Source organism: Coturnix japonica, unplaced genomic scaffold, assembly GCF_054131305.1.
Source record: "Coturnix japonica strain WE unplaced genomic scaffold, WE-NBRP24 Scf039, whole genome shotgun sequence".
NCBI lineage: Eukaryota > Metazoa > Chordata > Aves > Galliformes > Phasianidae > Coturnix > Coturnix japonica.
The window spans coordinates 1081480-1107904 of NW_028188942.1; the positions used below are offsets into that span (position 1 = coordinate 1081480).

Sequence of the window (26425 nt, forward strand, 5' to 3'; positions counted from 1 at the left end):
GGGATTTGTTACCCCAACAAGTCCCAAGCATACAGAGGTGTCCTGAATCTCCTTTGCCCTCATTTCAGAATATCACATAGAGATGCAAAGAGTCTAAGAAGACCACAGAGTCCACCCATTTACATAGGTTTGATAATTCCAGTAGATATCTGGAAAGTTCAATACCATTATACATGCGCTGGTAGGATCTCATCTGATCAACTGCATATAGTTTTGATTACACATATTCAATATAGACTAATTCAGATTGCCATCTTTTCTTGGCTCACTAACACCCAAGATCATAGAATCATAGAATGATCACAGAATCATAGAGTGGCCTGAGTAGAAAAGGACCTCAAAGATCATCTAGTTTCAAACCCCCTCCAAGGGGTCACCAACCACCAGACCAGGCTGCCCAGATCCACATCACACTGGAGAATCATTCAGTTTCCAGATTATTTAAGGAAAAGATTTTAATCCATCATATTTTCTGAAAACTAAGAATTGATCCTGCTCAAGGAAACAGAAGAGAAAAACATCACCCACAGGCTGCAGATATTTACCTCGACTTCTCTACATGCCATCCCCAGTGTGCTTTTCAACTCACCTTGCACAGTGACCCTGGCTTTTGTTATGGAGTCCTCTGTCTCACAGGGGTACTCCCCACTGTCCTTGGCAGTAGAGTCATGGATGATCAGAATGGCCCCAGTTCCCTCCTGCTGCAAGTCGTACTTCTGGCTTTTTCTGATTGCTTTGCCATCCTTGTACCACCTGATGTTCAAATCCGGTTTTGACAGCTCACAGCTCATGCTGATGTCCTGCCCTGCTGCTGCTGTCTTATCCTCCAGCTGTTTTGTAACCTCAGCAGGTTTTTCTGAAAGAAAACATGCTTTTTGAGTAACATACTCTTAGGGTAGGATGCCTCTCTCAAAATACATGCATCTACATGCTGGAGATAAGTTAGAGAGGCACTTGCAACAGAGGCCATCCTACAGCCAGCAGTAATCTGCAAAGTACAGACAATAGAATTCTAGGCAGCATTTATTCTCTCTTAAATCTACCCAATTGAGGATGATGAACCATGTCTGAAAACTGCCTCTTTCTTCTCTCCACTCATCACACTGGGAGCCTCAGATGATGCTCTCAGATGCACATGTTCTAGATAGGAATTTGTTGTACAGCTAGATGATGTGAAGGCCATCCCTTCAGCTTATACTTAGAGGATATTTGCTCCCACAGTTCCCTCAACAGAGCATTCCTGATTTACTGTTAATGGAACAAGCTGTAGTGAGATGCCCATTTCCAACACTACCCCAGTGCTTTGGGTAGTTCTCACATTTGTGTAAAATGTTTCCTCCTTTTACTTATTTTTAAGAGAAATTCTCAGTGCTTTGAGGTTCAAGTAGAAGGTTGCTATTCACTTTAACCATATTATGAGTTAGCTCTCATGACAATCTTATCAGAAGACAGTTGAAGGAATCAGACCCCAGAATCTCTCCCATCTCATTACCTTTCACAGACAGAGAGGCTTTGGAGGTTAGACCACGGGCAGTAAAAACGACTTCCCCAGCGTCAGTAGGAGTCACACTTTTGATAATGAGAGTATATTTCCGACCCACGTTAGAAGCTTTAAATCGCCCACCACTTTCCACTCTGCTTCCATTCAGTGTCCACTTGAACTCATCAATGCTTTCATGCGACAGAATGCATTCAAAAGTACAATCTTCTCCCTCCTGGATTTCAGTGTTTTTCAGCCGTTTGGTAATGCCAATATTCAGCTCTGGAAGATAAGAGATAGGTTAGTATGAGGTTTATATGGAGAAAAGGCATTTGTGACATATGTGAGTAGCAGTACTGGTGTTTTAACTCAGGATTTGCAGAACATGGCTGTGTTCCTTACTGATGTATTCTCTAAGACATTCTCCACTCAGAATTACCAGAAAGCTATAAAAAAAAAGAGACGTGAATCTCTTGTCTTTGCTCTGGAAGAACTACAATTAGAGCAGCTCAGTCCATGGAGCAGAATGAAGATTCAATGAGCTACAGAGGGAACAACCTAACAGAGAGGACAACTCTAGGATGCTGCGTGAGAAAAAGGGTTTTGCCTATGACAAGAAATTAAATGTTTCTATTAGCTAATTTCTTACCATCCTACCCCTACTGGTGTACAAACCATTTCTCCATTTTAGGGATGTTTAGAAAGGAAATATTTCCAGGACATTCTTGATGTGTTTGGTGATTTTCATGGCAAAACGAGATACATTTACATCAAAAGCAATGGGAATTTTCCAGACATCACTGCGCTAAATTGCAGAAATACAGTTCTATTGTAGAAACTATTAAGGCTCGTGGGGGAATAGGTGTAAGACATAGTGACCACACTGAATGTGCTTTCAGCACTCCTTTACTTTCCACAGTACTTACCCTGAAGGCCGACCTTTGATTTGGCAACATCACTGCCAATATCACAGGTATAGAAACCTGCATCTGACTTCTCGAGGTCATGGAGAAGGAGACATAGGGTCTTCCCAGACTGTACCAGCTCGTACTTGTTGCCAGAAGTGAGCACATCACCGTCCTTTTTCCACAATGGTTTGACCTTCTCTTTAGAGACTTCACATTCCAATTTAATCACACCCCGCTCCTCACCAAAAACATCATCCAAGGACTTCATGAAGACAGCAGACTTCTCTGCAATTAAAAAGGCAAAACAGAACAATGTAATACAGAAGTTGAGACATTTCCAGTTGCTTTCAGATTTTTAAAGAGGGATAAATAAATCTTTACCAGCACTGAAGACACCAATATAGAACCTAAAGCGGTTTCATGTGTGTTGACTGAATGCACTTTATGGAATTCTGAACTAATCAGTAGGAGAATACAGGGAACAGGAGGGACAGCCTGCATTGCCGTGGGTGGGACTGATATCATATGAAGTAATTGGGATGCAGCTCTTCTAAAGCTGGAGAGCTGGCATTGCCCTCACATGGAGCAGAGCTCATACAGCAGGCCACAGGATTAAGAGGATAAGCTGCTGAACACTTTTGATTTTCCTCTTTATTGACTCCTTTTATCTATCTTCTATTTCACACATCAGATGTTTATACTGGGGAAAAAAGATCCACCTAATGCAAAAGAAAGGAGAAAGAGGAAATCCTTCAAACTCTTAGCGCATAGAGTAAAAGAGCTTAATTGCTGGGGAGAGCAGATTAGAATCACAGTACCCTTAGAATTGGAAGAGACCCTTAAAGGCCATCTAGCCCAGCTCCCCTGCAATAAAAAGGGACATTCACAGCTAGATCAGGTTGCTCACAGCCTGGTCATTAGTCATCCCAGAGGCAAAACACACACTGAATGATCTCTCCCTGCAGTCATAAATCCTTGGAGACAACAGCATTGACACTGCATGTTACTGAAGCAGTAAAAGAAATTGCTCTTGTAACTCTCCTTGTGCTAAATAAAATGATGATAAAAAGCAATGGAATGCTTTGGCAGGACACCAAAACCATCCTCCTTCGCTGATATCTGCTGCAATGGAACCTTCCACTGGAAGAAAGCCTCTGATGACTTGTCACCCCAGAGAGGTGAGCTTTAGAAGCAGGACTGCTGCACAATAGAATGAACTGGAGCTCCTTAGCATCTCTTACATCCAGGAGGGGTGTGATCAGACCCACCTATCACCTTCAGGTGCGCTTTCTGACACCTTGTCTGACTTCACTGTCACTGTGCCAGCATCCTCAGGCTTAACCTGCTTCATTGTCAGTGTGCAGCAATTGCCAACGTTCTTGATGTCATTGTAATTGTTGGTGTAAAGGAGGTTGCCATTCAGGAACCATTCCACGTCCTTGTCATTATGGGACAGCTCGCAGGAGAAGACAGCAGAGCTCTCTTCTTCAATTTCCACATCCTGCAGGTGCTTCGTTACTTCTACATTGCGGGCTGTGGGGAAACAAGGTGAACTGTTACCACTGTTACTATAAATCATACTGGGATGTGGTAGAATGGTTGGACTAGATGATCTTTGTGTAATCTTCTCAGTGAAGATTATACATTTATAAAGTTAGCAGGAGAGAACGGCAGAAATCAACCCCAAGAAGAGAAATCTGAGGTGAAATAGGACATGGAAGAGGCCACCCTCCCTGCTCATATCTTCAGCTGTCAGCGTGGCCTCAGTCTCTGCAATTCCTGCCTTGCACTTGTACACACCAGCATCATATCGGGCTTCAGCTTCAGAATTCTGAGCTCTACTGAATGCTTATCCCTCTTGATCTTGTACTTCTCAGAGGGCTTGATGAGTGTGTGGCCTTTGAACCATTTCACAACCTTTGGAGAAGGCCTGAAGTCACAGGACAGGATGACAGAATGATGTTCCAAAGCTGTCTTGTCCTCCAACTTCCTGGTGATTTCTATATGGTAATCTGCAAAGCAGGGGTGGAAGAGAAGAAAGGATGAGGACAATTGGAAGAAGAGGAAAGTCTCTTGCGTGTATTCCATTCCAATTAATGTCAAGTTCACAATGGTTCTTTGAACGACTCTAAAGATAAAACAAATGATTGTCTATAGGGAAGGCCATTGATTACATTTCTATAAAGTAATACTGTATAGTATCTACCAAATGCAAGGTCCAGCTCTTGTTCTGTGCTTATTACATTGCTCCCAGTTGAGGCTTTTATTCAAATAAGAGTGAGTTGAAAATACAACAAGTACTTTAGGGTGTGAATGGAGACTCTTATGCTGGGGACAACAGCAGATAAAAAGCCTGCAAGTTTCTTTCAGATGAAATCAATGACAAACTGCATCAAATTTAGGTGCTACCGAACTTAACCTTGTCTAGTTCAGAAATACAATTAATTTCACCTGATTTGACTTCTTTGGTATAGCCAAGGACAAAACCTCAGCTCTGTAGATCTGAATAGTAAGCACATCACAACTATTCATACAGATCTTTTACTGAGATGCAGCTGTCCCATTTCGTGTCCAACGACTTTGAACTGGAAATGGAGCAGACCCTCCAGACACACACACAATATTTCAAAGACCCCAGTGAAGGAAGACTGTACGTTAATTAATTCTTCATCTTCATGATGTAAACCAAGCCAGGATATGTTACCTCTGACAAGCAGATTGGCTGTGGATTTTGATTTGCCAATTGAGAACTGAATGGTGCTTGTCATATCAGTGGTGGTTTTCAGTATGGTCAGCTGGTGGATGGTGCCTTCTTGCTGCATAATCAAGTTTCTGCCAGCCTGTAAGACTTCCCCACGTAGATACCACTTGGGAGGTTTCACAGATGGAATGGATATCTCGCATTCAAATTTGGCTTCTTCAGGCTCAGTCACATCCTCATCACACATCTCCTTTACTAGATTAATGGATTGCTCTTTAAGAAGGTTGGAACAAGAGAAAGCAGAGATTTAGAAGGAATGTAAAAAACCCTTACATTATCACCCCACTTACTCATGTCAGCATTACTGCACATGAACACTACACCTATCAGTTCAAAATGCCTTAAAACATCATTAAAAAATAATATAAAGAAAGGAATGTTGTTAAGAAGTCAGACAATAAGATTGACAATCGGAAGAGAGCCCAGATCTTCTGATTCCCAGTCCAACATCTAAATCAAACCATGACCTTCCCATCCCAATATCAAACTCCTCGCATTACGAAATGGAAAAGAGGTTCAATGAAACACGGACATTGACAATTACTTTGGTTAAATACAGCAACATAGCTCTGAACAACAAGTTTTCACCTAGTAAAGGTCTCTGTAGCTCAAATGTAATGACTCTACTTAGGAGAAATTCATTTTCCAGGAAGTTCTTGCCCTTATCATTCTAACAGTGGCAAAGCTGGGGACTGAACTCTTGAGTAGTGTGCTAACTCAAATGTCTCCCTTTTCTTTATCACACTTAACATCATATATATACCCTAACATTGTATATATTAAAAAAAAAAAACAAAAAAACCCTGTGCTCTTTCAAACAGCAAGAGAAAATGAAGAAAAAGTCAAGCTATGTTTTTTATACCTCAACGTTCAAACACAAATCTGAAGTCTAAACGTAGAAAATCAACCTCCTAAGAAAATAATCTGTTTTACTTAGCAAAAGTAAATTCCAAAAAAGAAGCTGGATATTTTTTGGGCAGAAAGGTAGGTAGGTAGGAGTTTTTATTTCTGTCAAAGGTCCTGGTGGTGTTTAACTTCCTTGACATTAAAGCAAAGGATGTTAGCTCGTTTATAACATAAGATAATTTAATCAAAATCATCATCAGAAGCATAACTACCTTTAACTGTAAGATGGGCACAAGATTCACGAGATTCTGCCTTTTCTGCTACAGATTTTATTTCTGCTGCATCCTTGACTTGGACACGTGTGTAAGTCAGCGAGTAGCTCTTTCCTGAAGCAGAGAACCACAGAGTCACTAAGGCTGGAAAAGACCACTAAGGTCATCTAGTCCAACCGCCAGCTCATCCCTACCAAACTGTGCTCTTGAGAGCAACCCCACAACTACACTTGGCTTCCTTGAGCAAAGAGCTCTGAGGCACATGGCCAGGCTGAGCATCATCCATCTGGTTTCACAGCATCACTGCCTGTTCTCTCATGTCAATGAAACCACCCATTCCCCCACGTCCACGTCCCCACCAAAGTGTAATCTAAACATGGCTTCTACAAGGACTGACCGAATGTGGCCGTCGTCACCTTCAAAGTACCTGATACAGAAGGATCACACTCACTGTCAGACAAAACCTCATTGGAGAGGTGAACTGACTGCCCTGTTCACCCCCACTTTGGAAATAACTGCACTCATTTCCTACCTGCTCCTGGCAGTGTGGGATGGTGGGATAGCATCACACTTCCCACACTAAGCATCCCACCATGTCACTTGTTCCACCCTAACCTCAGTCCCCCAAAAAAAGGGGAACTCGCTTCTGAACCCTCTTCACTTCATTTCAGATGTCTTATATGCTTGATCTCCAACCCACCCCCCACTCAGGAGAAAGATCCCCCTCTTACACCCTACCATCTTGCCGCATTCTGATGTTGTCATCAGCCTTCAGCTTGTTGTCATCTTTGTACCACTGGGTCTGAACCTCATCGTGTGAAATCTCAGACAAAAGATGCACTCCCATATTCATTCACTTCCACATCTTCCAGTGCTTTAACAATCTTGATATCTCCAGCTGTGAAACACTAGAGATATATTTGTCAGGATATTTCCAGAACTGAGTGCAGCATCTTTTCCTTACACATATTTGCATAGAAAATAAGTAGGATTATGTTTTATTCTAAACCATCATCCATTCCTGAGTCATTTCTCTCTTCAACACAGTCAATGCATTATTGCCCTTGAACTAAAAGATAGACTTACTAGCTACAGTGGAGCTCCCTGCAAACAGTTTTCATGGAAACGAGAATCTCATTTATTCTGAAACATTTTAAGTAAAATTAAGGGTAGAAAAAGAATAGAACTGACTGAATCTTTAAGGTCATTTAGTTCCAATCCCCCTGCTATAGGCAGGGACACCCTCCTCCAGACCAACTCTTCTCCTCAGGGTCAAGGCTTCTCTCAAATCATTCTCCTCTAAGCCTGTGCCTGTGCTTGGGATTGCCCTGACCCAGGTGCAGGGCCTTGTACTTGGCCACACTCAAGTTCATGAGGCTGCCAAGGGCCCACCTCTCCAGCCTGTCCAGGTTCCTCTGGGTAGCATCCCTTCCCTCTAGCACATCAACAGCACTGCTCAGCTTGGTGTCATCTGCAAACTTGCTGAGGGTTCATTTGATTCCACTCTCCATGTTGCCTACAAAAATGTTAAATAACACTGGTCCCAACACCACCCTCCACCTGGACACTGAGCTATTGACTGCTGCTCTCTGAGTGTGACCATCCAGACAGTTCCCTATCTTGCAACTGGTCCATCCATCAAAACCATTATTCTCCACTTTGGTGACCAGGATGTCATGCAGGATGGGATCAAATGCTCTGCACAGGTCCATGTAGATGATGTCAGTTGCTCTCCCATTATCCACTGATGCTGTTACTCCATCATGAAAGGCCACCAAGTTTGTCAGGCATGGCTTGAATTTGAGGAAGCCATATTGGTTACCACCAATCTCCTCATCTTCATTTTCCAAACTATGCCAAGGAGAACTAGACAGAACTCTACAATGTCGTGTCACTACAAACCTGTCTGAATCATTGGCTTCTCTGCATGCTCATCACTAGTCTCTCCTTAGCTTGTGTGCCCACAATGTATGGGGAATGTCAGCCACAAATCTTACCTAGGGGACATCTTTGCTTCAAAATCCCTTGAACATCACACAATCCCTTTTTACTCTCCAGGTCTGCACTTCTTTATGTCAGAATCAGACCATATTTCTGTGCTGCTATTTCCCTTTCCTTCTGAAGGGCCTGGATACAACTCGGATTAACCACAGGTGCAGAGTTCCTGCATAAAACAGCCAGTACTGAAACAGCAACCCAACCTGGTTGCAGACTGAGAGAGAAAATGAGAGTTCACCACCTGTGAATAATGAGACTTCTCTTATTTCCCTGGGAAGTAATGCCCACTTTTTTACTTTGACAGAGCCCCTTCCCATCCTAGAAGGGAAAATATCAAGTCAGATCTCAATGAGTCCTTCCATCTCTGCACTGGGCAAAGGCAGCCTTCAGATCTATGCTTAATTCACCCAATTCCCTAGAATTAATGGAACTGTGCTTACTGGAACATATGCTGAAGCTTAAGCACAGTGCAGTGTTTTCAACATGTAGGAATGGCTATAGAACATGCATAAATTATGGCTGACATATGACAGCTTAAAGCACTGCAGAGGACTGTTAACAAGCCCGTTTGGACATCACCTTGAATAAATGACGTTATCCCCAAGTAAGGGAAGGAACAGCTGAGCACCGGGGAGGTACACAAAGGGCCAGAGCAAATTCTCACACTGTCAGGTGTGATAAAATGTTTGCTCATTAAGACCGGGATGTGGTAGCATTGTGGTGGAGTGCTTGTTCATTAGGACCGGGATGTGATGGTGGAATATGGAGGCCACAAGTGTTGCAGAACACTCTAATTTTATGGGTAGATTGTGTACTCTGCATAGTTACAGGCAAAGCGCGCCCCGATGGATACAAAGTTTCACGGAAGGACCAACCAAGGAACGACACACCAAGTGGCACGATCACGACCGACCAATTAAAGGACAATACACTCGGGATGGACCTTACAAAAGAAGTTGCAAGGGACGGGAAGGCGCGGCAGTTGGAGGAACGAGGATTCCCCTGTCGCCCAGCGCTGAATTGCCTTTTTGTTTTACCCGCTACAATTAATAAAAGTTTCTAATTGGAACATTATCGGCTCATTGCTTGTAAATTGATGACAATTTGGCGCCGTGACTCGGACGGGAATACTGGCGTGGGTACGAGCCTGAGGGGGCGCCCCGCCTAAATAGGTGGCCTCGGCTCCTATCCTCCCGCCCTACTCCCGCCGACGATCCGAAATTTAAAACACAAAGGCAAGTAAAAACCGGTTAACCCTTTAAATTTCGTGCACGAAAGTCCGGACGAAGACGCAGGACAGGTGAGTATAGTCCGGTCTGGGTTGGGAATCCGGCGTGTGGCGAGTGTTGTGTGCTTGTGAAGGGGGGCCGGCAGCCGGCACTAACCCGAGCGAGTGTGGACCCCACAGTAGTGCGGTTCCCATTGCCCGCGAGGGCGTGGGCCACGACCTGGGGGAAGCGAGTGAATGCAACACTGAGTGAGGGCACGCCGAAGGGTGGGTACAGGGTATAAGCGGGACCCTTTCACCACCACAACCCCTAGAGCTACGGGCACTAGGGATGATTATTATTATTTAGGTGTTCCCCTAGAGCTACGAGCACTAGGGATGATTATTATTCAGGTGTTCCCCTAGAGCTACGGGCACTAGGGATGATTATTATTATTTAGGTGTTCCCCTAGAGCTACGAGCACTAGGGATGATTATTATTCAGGTGTTCCCCTAGAGCTACGGACACTAGGGATGATTATTATTTAGGTGTTCCCCTAGAGCTACGGGCACTAGGGATGATTATTATTATTTAGGTGTTCCCCTAGAGCTACGAGCACTAGGGATGATTATTATTCAGGTGTTCCCCTAGAGCTACGGACACTAGGGATGATTATTATTTAGGTGTTCCCCTAGAGCTACGGGCACTAGGGGGAGCTACAGACGTTGAATAAAACAAGAGAGCAAGAAGTAAAGAACGAGATGGGGCAGTGTAAAACTAAACCACCCACCCCTTCTAAACGACCATCCATTCCTAAGGACTCACCTCTAGGGTTCATGCTAATTGCCTGGACGCACTATCCAGGAACAAGAAATAAAGATAAAGCAAAGATGATTTATTATTGTATAGAAATTTGGAGCGGACAACAAATTGGCCCGGCAGTATGGTGGCCTAAGTATGGTTCTAATGAAGATTGGGTACAACAGCAATTAAATTTTTGGGTAAACTCCAAAACCCCTTTCAATCAAGAAGAAAGTGACTATGCAGCAGTATGGGTCACTCGCCCAGAGGGTTTAGGAGTCCCCATTTTTAATTTGACACGAAAAGAAAAAGATGTCGAAAAACGTAAACCTCGAAGGGAAGAGGAGGCCTTAGTGGGACCCCCACCATATGCTGTACCACCAGCAATTCCCCTACCTTCTCCTCCTCAGTTGGATCATGGGCAGATGGATTCGAGAAAGGGAGAAGTACAAAAGATAGAAGGGGGAGGGCCTGTGACACGGGCAAAGGCACGACAAAATAACCTCTACCCTTTAAGAGAAATGCCCATGGGAGGTCCACAACCTCAGATGGGGTTTATATCAGTGCCCTTAAATTCAGGGGATGTTAGAGATTTTAAGAAGGAAATGGGTAATATACTAGAAGATCCCCTGGGGGTGGCAGACAGAGTAGATCAGTTCTTAGGGCCAAATGTTTATACCTGGGAGGAACTACAATCTATTCTAAGTATACTGTTCACAGCAGAAGAGAGAGGTATGATTAGGCGTGCAGGGATGCGCATTTGGGATGCTCAACATGCCCACGGGCCCGCTGCGGATATTAAATGGCCCTTACAGAATCCGCAATGGGACCATCAAAATCAACATCATAGGACTCACATGCAGGACCTGCGAACTATCATTATCCAGGGCATTAGGGAGGCAGTCCCAAGAGGTCAGAATATAAATAAAGCTTTTAATGAAAGACAAAAGAAGGAGGAAACACCCACTGAATGGCTAGAAAGGTTACGCAAGAATTTACAACTATATTCAGGATTGGATCCCGATACACCGATAGGCCTGGCTCTGCTCAAAACACAGTTCGTAGCTAAGGCTTGGGAAGATATCCGCAAGAAACTAGAAAAGATAGAAAATTGGCAGGATCGGGGGCTTGATGAACTTTTGAGGGAAGCTCAGAAGGTATATGTAAGAAGGGAGGAAGAAAGACATAATAGGCAGGTTAGGATGATGGTAGCAGCGGTCAGAGAAAGTAGGGAATTGGAAAGGAAAATGGGGGGATGGACGCAAAATCGAATTCCAGGACAGCAAAAATTTAGGAAGCCTGAAAACAGGGAGGAGGAGAGAATATGCTATTATTGCAGGAAAAAGGGACACCTGAAGAGGGACTGCAGGGTTAGAATGAAAGACGAAAAGTCCTTCCAAGAAGACTAGGGGTGTCAGGGGCTCTATATATTGGGGACCCAGAAACAACAGGAGCCCTTGATAAAATTGAAAATTGGTCCCCAAGCTGAGGAGGTAGAGTTTCTAGTAGATTCAGGAGCAGAAAGGTCTACTATACAACAGATCCCCCTCGGATGCAAACCTTCCCGGGAAACTACCAAAGTAATAGGAGCAAAGGGAGAACCTTTTACAGTAGGAATAGTTAAAAATGTAATGATAGAAGCAGAGTCCAAAGTGGGGTTGGGTGATTTCTTGATACTGCCTGAAGCGGAGTTCAATTTGTTAGGACGGGATCTGATTATTGCATTAGGCATAGGACTAGAAGTAGAGAATAAAGAATTGAGAATCAAACTCTGCCCTCTTAGGGTAGAGGATGAACAAGAGATCAATTCTGATGTCTGGTATACCCCCGAGAGTGTGGGACAACTAAAAATACCCCCCTTTCACGGTAAAAATCAAGAATCCTGAAATCCCAGTAAAAATAAAACAATATCCTATTTCCCTGGAAGGAAGGAGGGGTCTCAAACCAGAAATAGATAGATTAGTGAGCAAAGGATTACTGGAACCCTGTATGTCCCCATTTAATACCCCTATATTACCGGTAAAGAAACCTGATGGAACATATCGGTTGGTTCATGATCTGAGGGAAATTAACAAGCGCACTGTATCTAGGTTCCCAGTTGTAGCTAATCCCTATACGTTGCTAAGTAAATTAGGGCCCGACAACTTGTGGTATAGTGTCATAGACTTAAAAGATGCTTTTTGGGCTTGCCCTTTAGATGAGACATGCCGCGATTTTTTTGCATTTGAGTGGGAAGACCCAGATACTAACAGAAAACAGCAATTAAGATGGACTGTACTCCCCCAAGGCTTCACAGAATCCCCTAATTTGTTTGGGCAAGCCCTAGAACAGATCCTGCAAGAGTATCAGCTAGATCCTGATACCAAATTAATACAGTATGTAGATGATCTATTAATTGCTGGAGAGGATGAGGGAAAGGTTCGGAAAGAAAGTATTAAATTGCTGAACTTTTTGGGACTGAAAGGACTTAAAGTATCAAAAAGGAAATTGCAATTTGTGGAAGAGGAGGTTAGATATCTAGGGCATTACCTGAGTAAAGGAGAAAAGAAGATAGATCCTGAAAGGATACAAGGAATATTGTCCCTGAAGTCGCCAAACAATAAGAGACAAATAAGACAATTGCTGGGATTAGTGGGATATTGTAGACAATGGATTGAAAATTATAGCAGTAAAGTAAAGTTTCTATATCAAAAGCTCAGTACCGATGGATTAATAAAGTGGGATAGACAAGATGAAGAGAATCTACAAAAGCTGAAGGAGGATCTCATCAATGCCCCTGTCTTGAGCCTGCCTGACTTAAAAAGACCCTTTTATTTATTCGTTAACATAGACAGTGGTACAGCGTATGGGGTTTTAACACAGGATTGGGCAGGGAAGAAGAAACCCGTTGGATATTTGTCAAAATTATTAGACCCTGTGAGCCGAGGATGGCCCACTTGCTTACAAGCAATTGTTGGGTGTGCGTTATTGGTAGAAGAAGCCAGGAAAATTACTTTTAACAGCAATATAAAGGTACTATCTCCCCACAATATTAGAAATGTGCTCCAACAAAAAGCTGAAAAATGGATATCTGATTCTCGTCTTCTAAAGTATGAGGGTATCTTACTGGAAGCCCCTAACTTAACCCTGGAGACCACAAGTCTCCAGAATCCTGCAGAATTCTTATATGGAAAACCCGAAAATGTGGGACTCATTCATAACTGTTTACATACGATAGAAGAACAAACAAAAATCAGACCAGATTTAGAAGAAGAAGAATTAAGAGAAGGGGAAAAATTATTTGTGGATGGATCCTCTAGAGTAGTGGAGGGAAAGAGAAGATCAGGTTATGCAATAGTAGATGGAAAGACCCTCCGGGTATTGGAATCAGGACCCTTGAGTAACACTTGGTCAGCTCAAGCTTGCGAGCTGTATGCTGTTTTACAGGCACTAAAAAGATTACAGGGAAAAGAGGGCACTATCTATACCGATTCCAAATATAGTTATGGGGTAATACATACCTTTGGGAAGATTTGGGAAGAAAGGGGATTGATAAATTCCCAAGGAAAGGACTTAATACATCAAGAATTAATAAAGCAACTCTTAGTGGCCCTACGAAAACCAAAGAAGATAGCGGTGGTACACCTTAGAGGACACCAACAGGGGACCGATTACAAGACTAGAGGAAATAATGCAGCAGACCTAGAAGCTAAGCAAGCTGCCCTCAGGGAATTGGTCCTGAGGCAGGAGAGGCAGGAAGAATTGACACATGATGAGGCCCCTTCGTTTACACCGAAGGAAGAACAAAAACTGAATCAAATGGGAATAACTAAAAACACAGAAGGGAGGTGGTATCTAGCTGACGGGAGAGAGGTACTGCCTAAGTCAATAGCATCTCAGGTGCTGACCCAGTTGCACGAACGGACCCACTGGGGAAGCCAAGCTTTAATAGATCATTTTGCCACTAAGTACATGTGTATAGGCCTACATAATCTAGCTAGACATATTACTCAAGGATGTATTACGTGCTTAAAGATAAACAGAGCCGTACAAAGAAAACTGCCTATGGGGGGAAGACCCTTGGCCACTAGGCCATTTTCTAGAGTCCAAATTGACTTTACCGAATTTCCTAAAGTAGGAAGATATAAATATGTATTAGTCATAATAGACCACCTCACACATTATGTAGAGGCATTCCCCACAACTAAAGCAACAGCTCAGGTAGTAACAAAAATATTACTCGAACAAATCATCCCTAGGTATGGGGTAACAGAAGTAATAGATTCAGATCAAGGACCACACTTTACATCAAGAATCACTAGAAATATAGCTGAAGCCTTGGGAATAAAATGGGAAGAACATACTCCCTGGCACCCACAGAGTTCAGGGCGAGTAGAGAGAATGAATGGGGAACTAAAAAAGCAATTGGCCAAATTAACACTAGAAACTAAGCTCTCATGGATAAAATAATTGATGACATCAGGTGCAAAGAAAACTGAGATTTCACCCTAAAACCCAGTTCACAACAAGGCTACAAAATCCTGGCTGAGAATTTCTGAATGCTCACCAGTTGTTTCCAGCTCGAAGGTCATCTTCTGGGCAGCAGCCTCGCAGATGTATTCTCCAGCATCTTTCTTCTCCAGCTGCTCCACAACCAGACGCCGTGTTTTGCCCACAGATTCCATTCTGAACTTTCTGGAGGAGGCAAGCAGTCTTCCATCCTTGTACCATTTTACTCCAGTTGGATCCTGTGCTACTTCACAGCTGAGGGAGGCACTTGCTGCCAGGGCAGCACTCACCTCTTTCTGCACCTGCTCCTGGTTTATAAACACAGGTTTTGGCTCTGAGGGAAGAAAAGAAAAACAGAAGGACTGAAATGAGACCATCTTGCAGGTTTGTATGTACAGGTTGGAACAGGTTTAGGTTACCACTTGTGCCCAAACTAATAGCCTTCACTAGAGAATATCAGCTCTTCTGTTGAAACAAAGTGTCAAATCTAGGCAAGAAAGAACCTAGGAACTGAAGGAACCAAGAGGGTCCTTGAACACCAGTCCCATGGTTGCAAGTCACTATGCAAACATATTGAACCCAAAAGAACATCTGTCCTGCAGGCAACCAAAACCTGAGTTCCTTTTGCTTAAGACCCACTGTGAAAAATCAAAACACATAAACATGTGATAGTCAAACCACTGGCTGCCTTTTCATGACCCAGAACAGTACTCCTGGCTTCCTGAACTGACTCCTCATGGCCTCTACCATTGCCACAACTGTGACTGTCAAAGGTGTCATCAATTTACAAGCAATGAGCCGATAATGTTCCAATTAGAAACTTTTATTAATTGTAGCGGGTAAAACAAAAAGGCAATTCAGCGCTGGGCGACAGGGGAATCCTCGTTCCTCCAACTGCCGCACCTTCCCGTCCCTTGCAACTTCTTTTGTAAGGTCCATCCCGAGTGTATTGTCCTTTAATTGGTCGGTCGTGATCGTGCCACTTGGTGTGTCGTTCCTTGGTTGGTCCTTCCGTGAAACTTTGTATCCATCGGGGCGCGCTTTGCCTGTAACTATGCAGAGTACACAATCTACCCATAAAATTAGAGTGTTCTGCAACCCTTGTGGCCTCCATATTCCACCATCACATCCCGGTCCTAATGAACAAGCACTCCACCACAATGCTACCACATCCCGGTCTTAATGAGCAAACATTTTATCACAGTCCCCCCTTTTCTTTTATTGTACTATTTTGTTTTGCTCATTAAACCGTTTTAGTTCTTGTCGACTCCATTCTAGAGCATCCTCTTCTCGTTCCCCATCAAGGGGTTCATATCTTTCTCTAATTACCATTAGGTGGGCTGCCTCTAGCCTGTTCTTAACGATAACGATTAGTCTATTTAAAATACAGGGTCCAAAGGTCAAACCTAATATTATCATAATAACTGGTCCCATTATTGTGGATAATAATGTAGTGAACCAGGAGGAACCATTAAACCAACTCTCATACCAACTTCTTTGAGACTCCTGGGCTCTTTTTCTTTGTTCTAACTGTTTTCTTAGTTCAGCCATTGTATCTATTGCTACCCCCGTTTGATCAACGTAGGTGCAACATTGTTCTTTAAGAGCCACACATAGTCCCCCTTGCTGCAATAGGAGAAGATCCAACCCCCTTCGATTTTGTAACACTACTTCTGATAAAGACCGTACCGATTTTGTAAGCGCATTGATGGCTTCATCTATTTTCTGTAGATCTTCATCCACAGATTGTCTAAGGGTTTTCAGTCCCTGTGGCTGGTTTATTAAAGATGCTACTCCAGTCCCCAGCCCGGCCCCTCCTATAGTTAATAGCATTGCAACGGTTAGGGCTGTGAATGGCTCCCTTTTAATCAGGTGATGTTCAGAGGTTTCTTGTTGACTGATCACATAATCTTTAGGGTGATATATGATTCGTGGAACTATAATTACTTGTACACAGTAATTGGTGGTTTGATTAAATATCTTAGTCGATAAGCATGTAGTGACCCCTAATTTGGCACATATCCATTTAGCATTGTCTGCGGGTAGGAGCCAGTCTGAGGGTTTCTCCTGACTTTGTACTTCTATAGTTTTATTACATAGATGTCGTTTTTCTAGAGGTACAGTTCCCACACACACACCATTTCCAGTAACGTGCTAGAGTTATCCCTGGAACATTAGGCCTTCCCTTTTTCCATAGGCACTCTGCTGGGTTAGTCCCATTTCTTCTCCTAATCTTCGCTACGGACCCTATTGCTTCATAAAAAGGGGGTCTTATATCATAGCATAGCCAACACTCCTTAGTTAATTCTGGGTAGGTGTTGTTTAACACCTTGAAACTAGACTGAATTATTTTCCAAAGGGTGCCATATTCGGTAATATAAGGGCTTGCTTCGGTCGGGCCTACAGTAACAGCTTCTGTCTTATTCTGATTGTTATTTATTACTACGTTAGGTCCTATACCTATTGGGGGGTCTGGCGGAACTCTTTCTTTTTTAATAAGGAAATGGCCCCCTCGGTCTCTTCCAGGCTCCCACATTCGTACCCCCCAAGTCTTTCCTATCCACCACACTGTGTTTTCTGTTTTAAGGATTTTTATCTCTAAATGTTGGCATGTTACTTCACCAGAGTGAGTCCCATGAGTCGGAGGTGTACAACCTGAGGGACCCCAACTAATTGTTATATATTCATCTTGTCCCCCCCCTGGCAGAAATCCCAGTGAAACCGTTTCACAACCCCAGTATGCACAATAATATTCCCCTGGGTAATTACAATAACTTTTCCCTGGATTTGATGCTGGGCAAGCATAGATTGCCTTGCGATTCAGGCATGGTTGTGTTGGTACTAAGTCACATACTTGACTTTTAAGGATGGGAGCGCCTGGGGTCACGTCTGTGCTTATCACCTTCTGATCTTCCCCTCTGATTAGGGACCACTTAAATGGCTCATGTGTCTGTACCTCTGTACCCCAACCCTCATTAATGAGACTTAATATTATTATCAATTGAGCTAGTTTTAGATAGGCAGTTTTCCCACTGCAGTAGTGAGTCTTTAATTGCTCGGGGGAGTTATTTCCAGTCTTGGGGTATCTTCTGGATCCTAAATCTTTGGATTCATTCATAATGGAGCAGACTCCTCCACATGTTTTATCTCCTCTGCCTCGCCCATCGACTCGGTTGCCTCGAGCCATGGGGTGTATAATCTTCTCGGCAGCAAGAGTATTCTTCAGGAGGGGCTGGTTTTGCTTCCCTTTTAAGTGGGTCTTTGGGGTACTGCACCCTATTCTTTTTCCCACTGGTTATACACTTAAGTGATGCTGGTAAGGATCCAAATTCACCCCCAGGTTTACCCCCTTCTATTAAAATTTCCACGGCCACTCTGAAGGCTAATAACCAATTTGTGTATTCCTGTTTTCGCAGTGGGTCCACTACCTTTCTAAAACATATCCCAACAGTTGCATTCACAATAGTCAAAATATTCCCTTCTACATTAAATTCTATACTGATACGTTTATACAATCATTGTTAATTCATGTTCTCATTTTCCTTGACGGAGGGTTTCGTGACAGTTTTACTTTCAAATCACCCGCTGGACTAGTGACTCTCCATTCGTGATTTTGTACTGGACCCTTAACACGACTAGCATGTGTCCATCCTTTTTCAGCAGTTCTGATGGCAGTATTGGTAGTCAATAATACCAGATAGGGACCTTCCCAGCGAGGCTGCAGTGTGGTTTCTCTCCAGGTCTTTATCAGAACCCAATCTCCAGGCTTTATCTGATGGAGGGTAATGTCAAGAGGGGGTCTTTGAGTCAATTGTCCCTTTTTCCACAATTCCTGTTTATACTTCATTAATTCCGTGATATAAGCTTGAATGTTCTGATCTACCACCCCCGGGTGATCTTTAGGGGTTCCTGCATCATATGGCATTCCGTATAACATTTCGAAGGGAGATATTCCTATGTCAGCCCGGGGCTGGGCCCTAAGGTTTAAGAGGGCAAGGGGAATGCATTTTATCCATGAGAGCTTAGTTTCTAGTGTTAATTTGGCCAATTGCTTTTTTAGTTCCCCATTCATTCTCTCTACTCGCCCTGAACTCTGTGGGTGCCAGGGAGTATGTTCTTCCCATTTTATTCCCAAGGCTTCAGCTATATTTCTAGTGATTCTTGATGTAAAGTGTGGTCCTTGATCTGAATCTATTACTTCTGTTACCCCATACCTAGGGATGATTTGTTCGAGTAATATTTTTGTTACTACCTGAGCTGTTGCTTTAGTTGTGGGGAATGCCTCTACATAATGTGTGAGGTGGTCTATTATGACTAATACATATTTATATCTTCCTACTTTAGGAAATTCGGTAAAGTCAATTTGGACTCTAGAAAATGGCCTAGTGGCCAAGGGTCTTCCCCCCATAGGCAGTTTTCTTTGTACGGCTCTGTTTATCTTTAAGCACGTAATACATCCTTGAGTAATATGTCTAGCTAGATTATGTAGGCCTATACACATGTACTTAGTGGCAAAATGATCTATTAAAGCTTGGCTTCCCCAGTGGGTCCGTTCGTGCAACTGGGTCAGCACCTGAGATGCTATTGACTTAGGCAGTACCTCTCTCCCGTCAGCTAGATACCACCTCCCTTCTGTGTTTTTAGTTATTCCCATTTGATTCAGTTTTTGTTCTTCCTTCGGTGTAAACGAAGGGGCCTCATCATGTGTCAATTCTTCCTGCCTCTCCTGCCTCAGGACCAATTCCCTGAGGGCAGCTTGCTTAGCTTCTAGGTCTGCTGCATTATTTCCTCTAGTCTTGTAATCGGTCCCCTGTTGGTGTCCTCTAAGGTGTACCACCGCTATCTTCTTTGGTTTTCGTAGGGCCACTAAGAGTTGCTTTATTAATTCTTGATGTATTAAGTCCTTTCCTTGGGAATTTATCAATCCCCTTTCTTCCCAAATCTTCCCAAAGGTATGTATTACCCCAAAACTATATTTGGAATCGGTATAGATAGTGCCCTCTTTTCCCTGTAATCTTTTTAGTGCCTGTAAAACAGCATACAGCTCGCAAGCTTGAGCTGACCAAGTGTTACTCAAGGGTCCTGATTCCAATACCCGGAGGGTCTTTCCATCTACTATTGCATAACCTGATCTTCTCTTTCCCTCCACTACTCTAGAGGATCCATCCACAAATAATTTTTCCCCTTCTCTTAATTCTTCTTCTTCTAAATCTGGTCTGATTTTTGTTTGTTCTTCTATCGTATGTAAACAGTTATGAATGAGTCCCACATTTTCGGGTTTTCCATATAAGAATTCTGCAGGATTCTGGAGACTTGTGGTCTCCAGGGTTAAGTTAGGGGCTTCCAGTAAGATACCCTCATACTTTAGAAGACGAGAATCAGATATCCATTTTTCAGCTTTTTGTTGGAGCACATTTCTAATATTGTGGGGAGATAGTACCTTTATATTGCTGTTAAAAGTAATTTTCCTGGCTTCTTCTACCAATAACGCACACCCAACAATTGCTTGTAAACAAGTGGGCCATCCTCGGCTCACAGGGTCTAATAATTTTGACAAATATCCAACGGGTTTCTTCTTCCCTGCCCAATCCTGTGTTAAAACCCCATACGCTGTACCACTGTCTATGTTAACGAATAAATAAAAGGGTCTTTTTAAGTCAGGCAGGCTCAAGACAGGGGCATTGATGAGATCCTCCTTCAGCTTTTGTAGATTCTCTTCATCTTGTCTATCCCACTTTATTAATCCATCGGTACTGAGCTTTTGATATAGAAACTTTACTTTACTGCTATAATTTTCAATCCATTGTCTACAATATCCCACTAATCCCAGCAATTGTCTTATTTGTCTCTTATTGTTTGGCGACTTCAGGGACAATATTCCTTGTATCCTTTCAGGATCTATCTTCTTTTCTCCTTTACTCAGGTAATGCCCTAGATATCTAACCTCCTCTTCCACAAATTGCAATTTCCTTTTTGATACTTTAAGTCCTTTCAGTCCCAAAAAGTTCAGCAATTTAATACTTTCTTTCCGAACCTTTCCCTCATCCTCTCCAGCAATTAATAGATCATCTACATACTGTATTAATTTGGTATCAGGATCTAGCTGATACTCTTGCAGGATCTGTTCTAGGGCTTGCCCAAACAAATTAGGGGATTCTGTGAAGCCTTGGGGGAGTACAGTCCACCTTAATTGCTGTTTTCTGTTAGTATCTGGGTCTTCCCACTCAAATGCAAAAAAATCGCGGCATGTCTCATCTAAAGGGCAAGCCCAAAAAGCATCTTTTAAGTCTATGACACTATACCACAAGTTGTCGGGCCCTAATTTACTTAGCAATGTATAGGGATTAGCTACAACTGGGAACCTAGGTACAGTGCGCTTGTTAATTTCCCTCAGATCATGAACCAACCGATATGTTCCATCAGGTTTCTTTACCGGTAATATAGGGGTATTAAATGGGGACATACAGGGTTCCAGTAATCCTTTGCTCACTAATCTATCTATTTCTGGTTTGAGACCCCTCCTTCCTTCCAGGGAAATAGGATATTGTTTTATTTTTACTGGGATTTCAGGATTCTTGATTTTTACCGTGAAAGGGGGTATTTTTAGTTGTCCCACACTCTCGGGGGTATACCAGACATCAGAATTGATCTCTTGTTCATCTTCTACCCTAAGAGGGCAGAGTTTGATTCTCAATTCTTTATTCTCTACTTCTAGTCCTATGCCTAATGCAATAATCAGATCCCGTCCTAACAAATTGAACTCCGCTTCAGGCAGTATCAAGAAATCACCCAACCCCACTTTGGACTCTGCTTCTATCATTACATTTTTAACTATTCCTACTGTAAAAGGTTCTCCCTTTGCTCCTATTACTTTGGTAGTTTCCCGGGAAGGTTTGCATCCGAGGGGGATCTGTTGTATAGTAGACCTTTCTGCTCCTGAATCTACTAGAAACTCTACCTCCTCAGCTTGGGGACCAATTTTCAATTTTATCAAGGGCTCCTGTTGTTTCTGGGTCCCCAATATATAGAGCCCCTGACACCCCTAGTCTTCTTGGAAGGACTTTTCGTCTCTCATTCTAACCCTGCAGTCCCTCTTCATGTGTCCCTTTTTCCTGCAATAATAGCATATTCTCTCCTCCTCCCTGTTTTCAGGCTTCCTAAATTTTTGCTGTCCTGGAATTCGATTTTGCGTCCATCCCCCCATTTTCCTTTCCAATTCCCTACTTTCTTTGACCGCTGCTACCATCATCCTAACCTGCCTATTATGTCTTTCTTCCTCCCTTCTTACATATACCTTCTGAGCTTCCCTCAAAAGTTCATCAAGCCCCCGATCCTGCCAATTTTCTATCTTTTCTAGTTTCTTGCGGATATCTTCCCAAGCCTTAGCTACGAACTGTGTTTTGAGCAGAGCCTGGCCTATCGGTGTATCGGGATCCAATCCTGAATATAGTTGTAAATTCTTGCGTAACCTTTCTAGCCATTCAGTGGGTGTTTCCTCCTTCTTTTGTCTTTCATTAAAAGCTTTATTTATATTCTGACCTCTTGGGACTGCCTCCCTAATGCCCTGGATAATGATAGTTCGCAGGTCCTGCATGTGAGTCCTATGATGTTGATTTTGATGGTCCCATTGCGGATTCTGTAAGGGCCATTTAATATCCGCAGCGGGCCCGTGGGCATGTTGAGCATCCCAAATGCGCATCCCTGCACGCCTAATCATACCTCTCTCTTCTGCTGTGAACAGTATACTTAGAATAGATTGTAGTTCCTCCCAGGTATAAACATTTGGCCCTAAGAACTGATCTACTCTGTCTGCCACCCCCAGGGGATCTTCTAGTATATTACCCATTTCCTTCTTAAAATCTCTAACATCCCCTGAATTTAAGGGCACTGATATAAACCCCATCTGAGGTTGTGGACCTCCCATGGGCATTTCTCTTAAAGGGTAGAGGTTATTTTGTCGTGCCTTTGCCCGTGTCACAGGCCCTCCCCCTTCTATCTTTTGTACTTCTCCCTTTCTCGAATCCATCTGCCCATGATCCAACTGAGGAGGAGAAGGTAGGGGAATTGCTGGTGGTACAGCATATGGTGGGGGTCCCACTAAGGCCTCCTCTTCCCTTCGAGGTTTACGTTTTTCGACATCTTTTTCGTGTCAAATTAAAAATGGGGACTCCTAAACCCTCTGGGCGAGTGACCCATACTGCTGCATAGTCACTTTCTTCTTGATTGAAAGGGGTTTTGGAGTTTACCCAAAAATTTAATTGCTGTTGTACCCAATCTTCATTAGAACCATACTTAGGCCACCATACTGCCGGGCCAATTTGTTGTCCGCTCCAAATTTCTATACAATAATAAATCATCTTTGCTTTATCTTTATTTCTTGTTCCTGGATAGTGCGTCCAGGCAATTAGCATGAACCCTAGAGGTGAGTCCTTAGGAATGGATGGTCGTTTAGAAGGGGTGGGTGGTTTAGTTTTACACTGCCCCATCTCGTTCTTTACTTCTTGCTCTCTTGTTTTATTCAACGTCTGTAGCTCCCCCTAGTGCCCGTAGCTCTAGGGGAACACCTAAATAATAATCATCCCTAGTGTCCGTAGCTCTAGGGGAACACCTGAATAATAATCATCCCTAGTGCTCGTAGCTCTAGGGGAACACCTAAATAATAATAATCATCCCTAGTGCCCGTAGCTCTAGGGGAATACCAAAGAATAACCCTCCATAGAGCCCATAGCCCTAGGGGTTGTGGTGGTGAAAGGGTCCCGCTTATACCCTGTACCCACCCTTCGGCGTGCCCTCACTCAGTGTTGCATTCACTCGCTTCCCCCAGGTCGTGGCCCACGCCCTCGCGGGCAATGGGAACCGCACTACTGTGGGGTCCACACTCGCTCGGGTTAGTGCCGGCTGCCGGCCCCCCTTCACAAGCACACAACACTCGCCACACGCCGGATTCCCAACCCAGACCGGACTATACTCACCTGTCCTGCGTCTTCGTCCGGACTTTCGTGCACGAAATTTAAAGGGTTAACCGGTTTTTACTTGCCTTTGTGTTTTAAATTTCGGATCGTCGGCAGGAGTAGGGCAGGAGGATAGGAGCCGAGGCCACCTATTTAGGCGGGGCGCCCCCTCAGGCTCGTACCCACGCCAGTATTCCCGTCCGAGTCACGGCGCCAAATTGTCATCAATTTACAAGCAATGAGCCGATAATGTTCCAATTAGAAACTTTTATTAATTGTAGCGGGTAAAACAAAAAGGCAATTCAGCGCTGGGCGACAGGGGAATCCTCGTTCCTCCAACTGCCGCACCTTCCCGTCCCTTGCAACTTCTTTTGTAAGGTCCATCCCGAGTGTATTGTCCTTTAATTGGTCGGTCGTGATCGTGCCACTTGGTGTGTCGTTCCTTGGTTGGTCCTTCCGTGAAACTTTGTATCCATCGGGGCGCGCTTTGCCTGTAACTATGCAGAGTACACAATCTACCCATAAAATTAGAGTGTTCTGCAACCCTTGTGGCCTCCATATTCCACCATCACATCCCGGTCCTAATGAACAAGCACTCCACCACAATGCTACCACATCCCGGTCTTAATGAGCAAACATTTTATCACAAAAGGCACAAAGGAAATATGCTCACCAACGCAGTCCTTTGTTCTTTGTGTGTGATTTGCAGATATCTATCTTACTTTGAGCTCTGGCAATAGTCAGCTCTACCAGGTCTCTTACTGTGAGTAGCAGACTCACCTATCCAGATGCAGCCTCCAACATAAAGGCATAGGAAAAAGGCAGTGTACTACTAGGAGAAGTTCCTGCTTCTCCTGCCATGAAAGACTGCACGTAGAACATGCACTCCAGCCTCACTGCACATACTTATCTTAGTCAAATGTTTAGGTGAACAAGAATTACAGTTTGGGATCTCAGGCACAGGAGAGATTTGAATAATATCTTGAACATTGCTTCCATTGTACATATATCAGTAATTATTATTCTACAGACAGACTGAAACAGGTCTTTGTGCCATACTAAATCCAAATACTTGCTACAAACCCAGGCAATCAAGTATAGGGGAAAAACCTCAGCACAGACTACTGCACCTGGATCACTGTATAATAGAAACTAGATTTTACTTTACTGTTCTCTGCTGTATTTCAGACAACACCTGTCTTACCTGTGACATGAATCTTGAAGGTGAGTTTCTGGCCAGCAGCCTCGCAGCTGTACTCCCCTGCATCTTTCTTCTCCACCTGTCTCACCACCAGCCGACGCTGTTTGCCCTCTGACTCAGCCTTGAACTTCTTGCTCGAGGTGATCAGTTTCCCCTCCTTGTACCACTTCACCTCCCTCTTCTCCTGCACCACCTCGCAGCTCAGCGTGGCATTTTCTGTTGGTGCAGCCTTCATCTCCTTCTGCACCTTCTCCTTGTTGATAAAAGCATATTCTGGTTCTGGAATTTAAGGCAAATGGGCACATTTAAGACATGAATCTTTTCTACACAGCCTTCCCCAAATGCCCAAATTAGTCTTTGGACCGTACCGTTGAGGACAGCTTTCCCACTCACATTTCCTGACAGTGCTATGAACTGAATGCCAACATCTGAACTATATCAATTGCCAGTGAAGAACTTCCTCCCTGCCAGACCAAAACAGCTTAGATAGCCCTAAACTTGTTTTCATTTCCACCAGTATCATGTTCCAAAATCTTCAAAAATTAAAAAACACCCCATTCCCCACTGTCCAGCAGCACACCAGCATACGCAGTCATTGAAAAGTCTGTTTCATACAAGGGGATAGGCATTAAATTGTCCAAACAAGCTGACAGCTTTGCCAGCAAAAGCCAGGTGAGGGTCAAGGTTAAATTCTGTTTGTGATTAAGTCATAGTGAGGAAATATATTTTTCTCACCTACTTATTTCTGAAAACAGTTCTAATATCTCCTGAGTTTTCAGAGGCAGTAATAAAATGGTTTCCCCTATGGAATCATAGAACGGTTTGGGTATAGAAGGAAGCTTTAAAGATCATCCAGTCCAACCTCTTGCCGTGGTCAGGGACATCATTCACTAAATGAGGCTGCCCAGGGTCCCCATCCAGCCTGGCCTTGGACACTCCAATGATGAGTCACCCACAACCTTCACTGGACAATCTGTTCTAGTGTATCACCACCCTCATCATAAAGAACTTTTCTCATGTCCAAACTGAGTCTACCCTCTTCACTTTTGAAACCATTGCCCCTTCTTAGGTTGCTACAGACCCTGGTAAAAAGCCTTTTTCCACTTTCTTATCAGACTCTCCTAATAAAAAGAACGCCTGTCTTCCTACATTTTGGAAAGAAAAGCACCAGCTTGAAGCCTTTCTATTTTTAAGCATTTCTTTTGTACCTGCTATAAAGAAGAAAACAAAAGACAATATGGGAAAACCTTTTTAGTTGCAGGTTTCTTTAATTTAATAGAAACCACCAATGCCGCCGTCTAGCATTGTGACCAAATGCTGTCTCTGAGACTATTTAGGAAGAAGCATTTGCAGGGGTGTGCTTGTGCCTTGAAGATATCTTTAATATTCTTTAATTTCCCCTGAAATTATTGACTTCTCATTTTGCTATCATTGCATCTACTTGAGATCCCCAGGGAAATTCCCAAGTTATTTCCAGCCTGTCTTACGCTGAGGCTACCCAAGTCCTCTGT

At 43.4% G+C, this 26425-nt stretch overlaps 2 protein-coding genes and 1 long non-coding RNA gene across 3 annotated transcripts; all 3 read right to left on the reverse strand.

Moving 5' to 3' along the window:
• Positions 1–520: 520 nt before the first annotated feature.
• On the reverse strand, positions 521–3917 carry LOC146753135 (obscurin-like). The gene is made up of 5 exons (XM_085530802.1): positions 3657–3917; positions 2407–2673; positions 1493–1762; positions 590–856; positions 521–531 (listed from the first exon to the last, which is right to left on the reverse strand). Exons 2-5 carry the CDS (start codon positions 2654–2656, stop codon positions 521–523), a joined length of 798 nt encoding a protein of 265 aa, XP_085386928.1. The 5' UTR covers positions 2657–2673; positions 3657–3917.
• A 99-nt stretch (positions 3918–4016) lies between these two features.
• Positions 4017–5357, reverse strand: LOC146753136 (obscurin-like). Its single transcript, XM_085530840.1, has 2 exons — positions 5093–5357; positions 4017–4400 (listed from the first exon to the last, which is right to left on the reverse strand). The coding sequence occupies exons 1-2, from the start codon at positions 5334–5336 to the stop codon at positions 4141–4143; spliced, it is 504 nt and encodes a 167-aa protein (XP_085386966.1). The 5' UTR covers positions 5337–5357; the 3' UTR covers positions 4017–4140.
• A 10210-nt stretch (positions 5358–15567) lies between these two features.
• LOC146753137 (uncharacterized) lies at positions 15568–24409 on the reverse strand. The gene is made up of 2 exons (XR_014940233.1): positions 23735–24409; positions 15568–15814 (listed from the first exon to the last, which is right to left on the reverse strand). It is a non-coding gene; the product is annotated as an uncharacterized LOC146753137 (long non-coding RNA).
• Positions 24410–26425: the final 2016 nt, after the last annotated feature.